Source organism: Alosa pseudoharengus, unplaced genomic scaffold, assembly GCF_046254945.1.
Source record: "Alosa pseudoharengus isolate Yale_2024_CS ecotype anadromous, Long Island Sound unplaced genomic scaffold, YU_APseudo_1.1 YU_APseudo_1.1_scf_21, whole genome shotgun sequence".
NCBI lineage: Eukaryota > Metazoa > Chordata > Actinopteri > Clupeiformes > Clupeidae > Alosa > Alosa pseudoharengus.
In genome coordinates, this window is record NW_027468674.1 from 19768383 (window position 1) to 19779105 (window position 10723).

The following is a 10723-nucleotide window of genomic DNA, read 5'->3' on the forward strand; positions in this document are numbered from 1 at the left end:
AAAGAGCTAGCTGCTAGAATGCTAACGAGATGATAGCCAAAGTCGTGAAATAAATAAATAAATAATACAGGATATTTACATGTATTGTTAGCTGAATATTCTTGCTTTCAATGTCTAACGTTACAAAACATTTATAAAGAATATTAGCAATGGCGTTTTCCGAAAACTTTGCCGGTAGCCGCAACGACTACTCGTCTGATGTAGGCTACCCAATATTTACATTATGGTTACCTTGACGATAGTTTTCACAGATGGCGTTAGCAAATGCCGAAAAAAAAAGAATTGTAACTATTGTGAAAGTATTCATAATGTATGCGTTTGTAAGATAATCATTTCAAATGAATAGTACGTATGTTTATGAAGACGACAAAACACCACCGTTTGCACTACATTTTACCATCTTCAAATGTTAGTGGTCATTTCAATTAGGCATATTAGGGACAGCTATAAATCAAGGGTCCTAAACGTGCTGTGAGCATTCGCCTTACTGGTGCAGTGTCTCCTTCACATCGCCCTCCAGCTGGAGTGAAGTACTGTGGCACTGCAGCCTCAGTAACAGCCAGGAAATCAATACCCTCTTGACATTAGCTGCCTCCTCTGTTCAGGTAAGGCGATTATCGCTGAAAAATTATATGGGACAATTTGTTAATAGTTGTTACAACCCCGCTTTGTATGCCAATGTAGCCAGCTTGGTTGTACAACTTGTGAAATACTAATAGAACATGGCGTACCCTCCTGAGTTGTTGGGTTGGTAACGTTAGCCAGGGCTAAAGCTAGCTAGTATTGCTTAACTAGCGAGCAGTCCAGCAGCTGCTTGGTGGGATCCGACTGCACCAGCTTAGGGATGAGAAACTTGAGCTGGTAACATTAGCTGACTAGCTGCTAGCTGTGTAACTATCTGTACCAACCATTGCACCACATAGTGTGAAAGTTAGCTTTGGCATGACGTGCCAACGACAGTAGGCTTCCGTGCCGGTAACCAAATGTCGTGACTTTTACGCCCAGGTAGCCTTAGCATTGTAGCTATGTTGCCAGGTTGTGTCCAATAACGAAATGTTTGACCTCTCTAAATTAGCATGCTGGCGTGATATTTGGTTAGAGGGTGATGGGTAAGTTAGCTAGAGGATGGCTAGCTCGCAGTAGTCTACTGCATATGCCTACAATGATTAACGCTTGTTAAAGTCATCACTTGTCAGAGGCCGTGTCATAAGAGAAATAAGGTAATTTGAAAACCAACCCATTTGGTTTTACTTTCGATTGTAGAGTTGACGGATCAGTACAATGGTGGCTATTTGATTGCGTGCTGAGTCAAGTAAACCCAAGGCAAGTTAACCAACTTAGCTAGGCGACTCTAATATGCTTAACCAGTCAAAAGTCCAGCGTCCAACTCGTCCACTGGAGAATAAGCCTCACGTTTGGAGCCTGCTGCACTTGCTCTAGGGGTCTGAATGCAGTCGACCTGTATGGAGACGTGACATCTCTAGCGTATGCCAAAGTTGTGACTTCCTGAGACGCAGAGTGGACTTCTTTCATTCCTTCAATCGTACGTTTTCGTTGGTTGAACCTGTAACGTCAGTCAATTGCATCACTTCAGTCATCGTCGGCTGGATAGATCATTAAATGTCAGTGATCTGGCTGCAAATAGTATTTATGGTAACCGTCATGCATATGGTTGGTTAGATGACTAGCCTATCTATTGGTAACTGAACTAAGATGAGCTTACAATACCAGGAGGCTGCTGGAGGTTGTGTTGGTACATGAAATGACATAAGGAGGCGGTGGAGGTCGCATTTGCTTTTTAATTGTATTTTTAGTTAATAATTACATGCACTGGGGAGCTATTTCTGTGGATGCTGAAGAGACTGTTATACTGTGTACAGGTGTGCTCATGTTCAGGTCTCTGTTGCAGATAAAAAAAATGGCTGTTCCTCCCGGATATGGTGATCTTGGCAAATCTGCCAAGGACATCTTCAACAAAGGATATGGTATGCCATTGAAAGAGTCTTTGTTTCCATGAGGCACCATAAATGTCAAAGTAATGACATATGGAGGTGTCACTGTAACCAATAATATAGCTAGTTAGTATGTGTTTTGGGTGTTGACCTCCCATTGGTGAGTGAGTGGGTGGGGATTGCATTGTTTTGTAATACAGTAGTTTTCCAGAGTTTGTTCTTACCACTAATTTTGCTTCTGCAGATTAGAAGGGTGGGGTTCATACAGGCAAGAGCAAGCTGTATGATTTATGAACATGAATTATACATATAGTAATGTCAGTAGAGTTGTTGATTTAGAAAATATGTTATCTCTTTGAAGTGACATGTACACTTCATTGCACCATAAACATGACTCCTTTTGTCCTACAGGGTTTGGCATAGTCAAGCTTGATGTGAAGACCAAGTCCGCAAACGGAGTGGTATGTTTGTGATCTAGTTGCCTATCTAGATAAGAGGATAAAGCATGTTGAAACACCCGATGGAGGATATATTAATCAATGTCTGTAGCTGATCTTCATGTATGCATCCACCCTCAGGAATTCAAAACTTCAGGCTCATCGAACACTGACACCAGCAAAGTCAATGGTAACCTGGAGACCAAGTACAAGTGGTCAGAATATGGCCTGACCTTTACGGAGAAGTGGAACACAGACAACACTCTGGGAACAGAGATCACTGTTGAAGACCAGGTAGAGTGAGAGGATGGGTCCACCATCATGGTTTACAATACTGTATGTGTTTTTTACGTTTGTTGAATACCGGTATATTCACTGCACCTTTTTTTGTGTATAACAGATTACCAAAGGACTTAAGCTTACTTTCGACACAACTTTCTCACCAAATACTGGGTAAGACTTTGTTAGCTTATGACCATTGATCTAACATAGACATAGACATAGACATAGATATATTCACTGAGAAAAAGGGCTATGAAAATGTTATCTACAATGTTCTAACCACATGCAAGCACATTTCCACCACCCGCATATCAGATTTTTATATTTTTTGACTGGTCCCATGTTTACCCTGGCAGATCACAGCCATAACCGAGTACAATGTCATAAGCTGATAGGCATAATGTATTTAGGACCTTTTAGAGCATGTGTGAGTTTATTTTGTCTTGTCAAATATATTTATTTTTCCCCCTTCTGTTCCTTTTTAAATTGGTTTTGTCAGAAAGAAGAGCGGAAAGGTGAAGACGGCCTACAAACGTGAGTACGTCAACCTCGGCTGCGATGTTGACTTCGACTTTGCTGGACCTACAATCCACGGAGCCGCAGTTGTGGGCTACGAGGGCTGGCTCGCTGGCTACCAGATGAGCTTCGACACGGCCAAGTCCAAGATGACCCAGAACAACTTCGCGATTGGCTACAAGACTGGTGACTTTCAGCTGCACACCAACGTGTAAGCCCACATCCCATTAAAGGTCCCGAAGTTAACCTGCAGTTAACCTTCTATCTAGTGTCTAGTGGAAGCTGACTTGCCATGTTTGGATGTTTCCTTGGTAGGAATGACGGATCCGAGTTTGGTGGCTCCATCTACCAGAAGGTCAGTGACAAGCTGGAGACATCTGTCAATCTGGCCTGGACTGCAGGAAACAACAGCACACGCTTTGGTATAGCTGCCAAGTACCAGCTGGACTCCAGTGCCTCTCTAAGTGTGAGTGTGTTTTCTGGTTAGTTGGATTTGGGTCCATTATTATTATAATGGATATGGATCTTTCTGAAATCCATATTACAACCTGTAAGGGGGCGTTCACAATGACACGCTTTTTTCACCCTCAGACTGAGAGTATTCCATAGGGAAACAGGGACCACAGTATTCTTGTTTGTTGGTGACTAATTTGGGTTTGTGTATTTGTTACTTTGCAGGCTAAGGTGAATAATGCAAGCCTGGTAGGCGTTGGCTACACCCAGACACTTAGGCCAGGTATGTACACTGCCTGTCAATCACCTGTGTGCCAAGAGGTGGGGGAAAAAAATGTATCACAATAATTTTTTTTATCCACAATATATTGATAGTGGCTTCAATTAACTGTATCGTATATGTGGCTTCAATTAACTTTATTGTATATATTTTTAAAATATTTATTTTTTACTATTTTGGCACATATCTACTCTGGTAACTTTGCGGTAACTCTGAAGTTCACAAGACAGCACAATACCTCATTCTTTGGTTGCGTCATGCCAATAAAGGGCAGAGTAAGTCAGTCTAGCTGCCGAGTCGGCTAGTTTTGGAAATCCAATATGGGGAACAATACATTTCAGTGTATTTCAGTTCACTGAATCAAATCACAGCACTTTCCTTATTGTAAAATGTATTAATGTAATAATATTGTATTTTGGCTCAAATAACATGTTATCGTATCATTGCCTTTGTGGCAATTCCCACCCGTGTGTGCTTGCATGATAATGAATTATTCCTTTTCATGCGGTCCTACCCCATTAACATTACACACATGCTACATTCCAGGTGTGAAGCTCACCATGTCCGCCCTGATGGACGGGAAGAACATCAATGCAGGTGGTCACAAGCTGGGCCTGGGGCTGGAGCTGGAGGCATAACATCCAGTTCGCCTCTCACTTAGAAAGGAATTATGGGAAGAATTTGGCCTTATGTATTTCTGGCTTAACCAGCAGGGGCGGTCTCTCAAAGGGAAGAAAAAAAAATGAAACTATATATTCACACCTTCCATACCACAGTGATATGATGGATACCCGACAGCTACAGTTCTCACTTTTTTTTTTTTTTCCTGAAATCTTCCATCATGTTCACTCCTGTTATTTATTTGCTGTATTGTCCACCTCTCTTCTATACACTTGAGTTGCCATGACAATGAAATACATCTATTTCTAAAAGACAAACTTGGAACATGTTCTGCATGTTTGGCTGTTTTTCTTTCTTTTTTTTTTGTTTGTTTATGTTTTGGTTCTGCGGGTTCATTTGGGTGGTCTGAAAAAGAATGGCTTCCTGATCTTACTTGAGAGTGTTTTCTTTTAAGTAAATGTTCTCTGAATGTAGAATTATAAACCTCAGCTGCTCTGCACTCTTCAGAATCACCTTAATCTTCAGATTTGCTGTTTCCCCCCCAAAACAGCATTTGCACACATGTTAGCATTATCGTTTGCCGGTCCTTAAGACTGGCTCTTAATATAGATGCTATTGGACTGCAATACACTTAAAAGCCCTGCAGTCTTGTCAGACTGGGCTCAGCTTTATTTATCTCATTTCAAGTAGATGTAGCTTTGGTCAGATCCACCTGTTTTTGGTTCTCATCTTAGGTTAGAAACTGTAATGAAGTCACGAATAATGCCAAAATGGATTTCTCTCAGTGTGATCAATTAAGAACTATCCACATTGAATTACTGAGTAAATCCACCACACCCATTCCTCTTCTGCTCCCCCCCCCCCCATTCCACTGCAGTGTAAATGGCCGACAAGGACGTTGCTTGGAAACCATGCAGTCCCTCCCATTGTGTATGTCAACCTTTACAATAAAGTCTTTAAACTTGACACCTTGGTGCACATGCTGTGATGTACAAATTGTTCTTGGCCAGTTAGTGGATCAATTGTGTAGAAATGTAAAAATCATTTAACCTATTGGGTTGCAGAACAAAAGGAACAACTTGACACTTTTCCTCTGTTTTCAGAATATTGTATTAGGGAGGGGGTTTTGGAAACTTTGGTAATGCAGGCAGTAGTAGTGTGGTGGTTAAGGAGCTTGGTTAGTGTGCAGTAGCCTGAAAAGTTGTGGGTTCAATTCCCAGCTTTCACTGTTGTGCCCTTGAGCAAGGCACTTAACTCCAAGTTGCTCTGGGGTCAATCTAATCCCTTAAAATATAGTTGATATTTCTATGTAAAAATACACTGCAGTAACAGTACCCTTTATGCATCACGTATAATTCATAAATTCAACTGAACCCTGCAACAATTGTCACAATAGAAATCTTGATACACCTTGTACATCCTTACTTTCACTGTAAACAACATTACAAACACACAACCGTCTGACTGCCTGTAGCCATGGCAGTGTGGTCATGCCCTCCCCATGGTGGCTTAAATCTTAAAGGCCAGACTAAGTCCATCTCCCACTGTGAGCAAGCTGACGTTGACCCGCACGTCCCTGTGGAGCTTCTTGTTCAACTTGTCGAGGCTCTTGGTGTCCAGGTCATCCTCTGCGGGGTTGACGACCTTACCGCTCCAAAGCATCTTGGGAAAGAAGCACGCACAGCAAAAATAGGAATCACCAATCTCCAAAGAGACAGAACATGACAATGTCACAATGGACAAGAGGTAAGTATATATGGAACAGACAGTGACACCATCACCACCCCGATGCGCTCTTTACCAGACAACTGTCGATAGCAGTGAGGATGTAGCCATAATGTCTGATCCCCCACTTACGTTATCAAGGGCGATGATGCCACCTTTTCTCAGGAGCTGAAGAGATTTCTCGTAGTAGTTGTCATAGTTGACCTTATCCGCGTCAATAAAGACAAAGTCATATGTCTCTCCTTCTCCAGCTGCTAGTAAATCATCTATAGAGGAAATGATTGTAAATAATACTACTAATTTGTTAAAGAGTGTAATTGTGATATGAATTGATTTTAAATCAGCATTACCAAGGGTTTTCAAAGCAGGTTGTAACCGCAGGTCCACTTTATGTTCAACTCCAGCCTGGGGGGGGGGCACACAGTGCACACAGTGAACACACACACTAATCCCGGCGCAGTGAGCTGCCTGCAACAACAGCGGCACTCGGGGACCAGTGAGGGGTTAGGTACCTTGCTCAAGAGCACTTCAGCCATGGCCTACTGGTCGGGGTTCGAACCAGCAACCCTCCGGTTACAAGTCCGAAGCGCTAACCAGTAGGCCACGGCTGCCCCAGGGATGTGCACCGTTCCCGGAGTCACTGCAATACCAGGTCGATGCGTGGAGCGGACGGAGCAAGCCCCTCTTCCGTCTCCCTGTTCCAAAAATCAGATTAATATATAGTCCTCGGGTAGAGGACGTATCAGATATTAAACTGATAAGAACAGATACTACACTTGATCTTAGCCAAAAGGCCGAGAAACGAACTAGCGAGATGACTGTGTTACTAATAGACATTAGATTCAGTGAGTAATCCACTTAAAGGAACAGAATGGTTGCCAAACATATATCTAGATATGGTAAATCAAATTAAAGCCTAAGGGATATACATTTTTATGTCTCCATTGATGTTCTATAATCGTATTACTCTTTTTCTACAAGGTGCCTCTTAAAATGCCTGATCCAAACATGACAAATAAAATGTAATACTGATTGGTTTCCTTGACATATTTCGGCTGTGTTATTGGTCATATAAACACCATTTAAACCTACATCTTGCATATGAAACGTTTATGACTACATATTTGAGACAACAGCTACAAATGGAGCAATAAGCACACTGGCATACCAGATTAATATGCTTGTTTTATGATAGAATGGTATCATAAAACATCTTGGTCTTATGGTAGATGAAACTCAGACAGTGTCACCAGTGCTTTCAATAATAATGAGGTTTAACAACACAGTAATTTAATTTCACTTTTAACACTGACGCCGAGAAAAGGAAAGTAACAAAGGCACACTGTTTGGGAAAAGTTTTTTTTTTAAAAAGTAAACGTGGCAACTAGCTAAAAACACATGGGTTTGTGCGTTGCCAACTGACACAGAGTATGCATTTTTCACACCATGCTATAGTGTACATGCATGTGTGTAACAAATCCATTAAGTTCAGCAAGTGGATTAATGGTTAACCTGAAAGACCAAGGTGTAACTCAGTTCACCCCAAGCAAGGGCAAACTTGATTTTTGATTGATTGTTGACAATTCCGTCCACATGCATGAGTCATGCTTACTAAAACTCAACGGTTACCTGTGGTTATGCATTCCACTGCAAAATGAATACAGCAAAGGACAACATCGTAACTTTGTGTAGACTTTCACAAGCAATTATTATTACATTCCGAAAGCTTCCCATTCACACAATCCTTTAATGGCAAACTATGACACCTACAGTATGTCCCAAGACACAGGATATACATGACAATTCATTATCAACTGAGCAGTTTCATGAAAGCCACTTGTATCATACAATATATGTGCTGCAGCAGATTTGTTTAATATATAAAAATGTTAATAAAACGGTTGTGGTAAAATACAATTAAATTAGTATGGAAGCATACCTTCCATTTTCTGACTTAAACTTTAAATATGAAAAGTATACATTTGTATGTAAATTATTCTTTTGACAGGTTAAGAGGATAATGTACATGCCCGTGCTGATTGGTTCTTACCTCTTTCCAGAAGGGCTTGCCAATGTTGGTAAACTCCTCATTGACATCACAGGCCACCAGACGGCCATCCTCAGGTAGGGCCAGGGCAATGCTCAGGGTATTATAGCCAGTGTACACACCTTCAATCATTTGGTGTGAAACAACAGATACCACACACTTATATGACTTGCAACTCTAATCTCCAAAATCATCATAATAAGCTTGCATATCATATTCACACATGATTAGTGACATTGTTCAGTGAAATGGTTCGTTGCAATGTGTTTTATATGTGAATGACATGAACTGAAAGGTGGAAATATTGTTTAGGGAATAGCCTACACTGTACTCACCAATCTCAATGGCTTTTTTAGCTTTGATTAACCTTGCCATGTTCGCCATTAACTGTGACTGCTCACAAGCCACCATGATGTGGTTTAAGGAGTGATCCATTGTCTTCTGCAATGTGTATGGTGCAAAGGGAAAGCTTAACAAGGTGTGTATTTTATGCATCTCTACATTCATCTTCATGTAGTCAGAAAGCTGTGACATTCCATGGATAATTGAAAGTAGTTATAAGTATTGAAAGTAGTAATAGTTTCATTTACAAAGCTAAAATGACTATAATATAACCTTAACACTACATAGGCATACTCATAGAACTCTATAGGCTAATTAAATGTATAAGGTTGCTTATATATAGATGTATACGGTTTTTAGCTTGTCATAGACATAGATTGGTACAAGTTCAGGCCTACCAATTTCAGCTTTTTCAAGACAGGGTGCTCCCTCAGGGAATTATTGAGCACATATTGCATCAAAGGGTTGTCCTTTGCTCCGACGTGGCTCTTGAAAATATCCATACTGCTGAATTTGGGTCTTCTCTTGCCTTTGAAACAAGAATGAGTTATTAGCACGCCATTAAACAGTCCAGCATGTCTGACACATTTGCTTCAGGTAAGTTAATAGGTTCAGCTAAATCTTGTTGATATGACGTTGACGTGAGTCTACCAAAACTTCAAAAGTTGAGGGACTAATTTATCTCTCTTACCAACATAATAACCTGCAACAAAGACAACTCCGAGTGCTGCGGAGCCGATCAAAGCTTCTTTACTGACATTTTGAAGTGACATTGTTACCGGTTAGCAGTCATTCACCAAGGATTCGATACTACTTAGCCTACTTCATCTGAAGCATGTTTCCTACTACGTTACCGTCAACGTAAGTGGCTGTAACCGTAAAAAAAAAAAATACCTGAAAAACAGCGACTCTCCACATCGGGGCGCTTATATTAGATGTAATATGGTAAACGCTGAGGGGTAGGCTACAGTGTTGCTTTTTGTCACATGATTGCTCGTGCTGTGCATGCATGTAGCTGCGGCTTTGCAACCTCAATGTGTGCATAGTTTACCCAAAACATAGGCGAACATTTATGTGATTTTAACTTGCTCCCTTCATTTTGTCTTTAACCCCACGGCTCATCTCATTGTAGTTTGAGTAAGCAATCCGGTGAAGCCACATGTTAGTAGGCTAACTGAGATTTGTTACAATGTCGCAAGCTGTAGCCTAGGTTATCATTAGCATCTGAGAAATTATGATTAGGCTATTCTGACATTTCTAAGACGACATAGGCGTGTGACTTCCTCGACGCAGGCTATTTTATTAATCACAATTAGTTTGCTATATCCATGTGGCATAATCGAACGAACTCCATTCATTAAAAATGCTGTAGGCCTAGTATTAAAAGGTAGCCTAGTAGATAATGCACTCACCTAACTGGACTTTATCGCTCAAGATGCTGGACCGTTAACCTCTGTGAATTGTGGCTGTGCAACAAACAGTGGATTCGGTTAAAATGGCCCCTGGGAGGTGGAGCTGAAATTTAACGCGTGACTAACCGATTTTGAATGTCAGTACTGTGTGGGCTGTTGTCCAAGTTAACCTTTAAACACTGTTTATTGCTACCCCCCTTAATTTACTGTTCACGGTCAAATTTGACCGGACAGTTTTAACTGCTCTTAAATACCAATACCATGACAAAAGTATTATTTAATAGAAAATTATTGTACAGACCCTTATTAGAACATTAACATCTACATTATGTGTGTTTGTGTGTGGGGGTGGGTGTGTTTCTGTATGTGTGTGAATGTGTGCGAACACTGGTGGTTCACATGCACAGTGGCAACATGTGCATGTGATGTCTGTTTGTGTGGGTGTGGGTGTGAGTGTTTCCGTGTGTGTACATGCATGTGTGTGCAAACATTGGTGGTTCCTGCACATGTGGCAATATGACAACATGAACTGTGTGTGTGTGTGTGTGTGTGTGTGAGTGGGTGTACATGTGTGTGTGTGTCTGTTTGTGTGTGTGTGGGTGGGTGTGTTTCTTTATGTGCGTGAATGCCTATGTTTGTGAACATTGGTGGTTCAC

At 41.1% G+C, this 10723-nt stretch overlaps 2 protein-coding genes and 1 non-coding gene across 4 annotated transcripts; 1 reads left to right on the forward strand and 2 right to left on the reverse strand.

The window, feature by feature from the left end:
• The first annotated feature begins 492 nt into the window (after window positions 1–492).
• Window positions 493–5507, forward strand: LOC143137779 (non-selective voltage-gated ion channel VDAC2). Its single transcript, XM_076298092.1, has 9 exons — window positions 493–605; window positions 1910–1985; window positions 2364–2413; window positions 2531–2683; window positions 2790–2842; window positions 3171–3398; window positions 3503–3653; window positions 3866–3923; window positions 4467–5507. The coding sequence occupies exons 2-9, from the start codon at window positions 1919–1921 to the stop codon at window positions 4556–4558; spliced, it is 852 nt and encodes a 283-aa protein (XP_076154207.1). The 5' UTR covers window positions 493–605; window positions 1910–1918; the 3' UTR covers window positions 4559–5507.
• Window positions 5080–10152, reverse strand: LOC143137780 (catechol-O-methyltransferase domain containing 1). 2 transcript variants are annotated; one of them, XM_076298094.1, is made up of 7 exons: window positions 10068–10152; window positions 9054–9184; window positions 8649–8754; window positions 8317–8435; window positions 6617–6671; window positions 6399–6532; window positions 5080–6203 (listed from the first exon to the last, which is right to left on the reverse strand). In XM_076298094.1, the coding sequence occupies exons 2-7, from the start codon at window positions 9156–9158 to the stop codon at window positions 6051–6053; spliced, it is 672 nt and encodes a 223-aa protein (XP_076154209.1). In that variant the 5' UTR covers window positions 9159–9184; window positions 10068–10152; the 3' UTR covers window positions 5080–6050. The 2 variants fall into 2 exon arrangements, with proteins under 2 accessions (XP_076154209.1, XP_076154208.1); XM_076298093.1 differs by lacking the exon at window positions 10068–10152 and adding an exon at window positions 9347–9496.
• On the reverse strand, window positions 6882–7072 carry LOC143138736 (U2 spliceosomal RNA). The gene has a single exon (XR_012990280.1). It is a non-coding gene; the product is annotated as a U2 spliceosomal RNA (small nuclear RNA).
• Window positions 10153–10723: the final 571 nt, after the last annotated feature.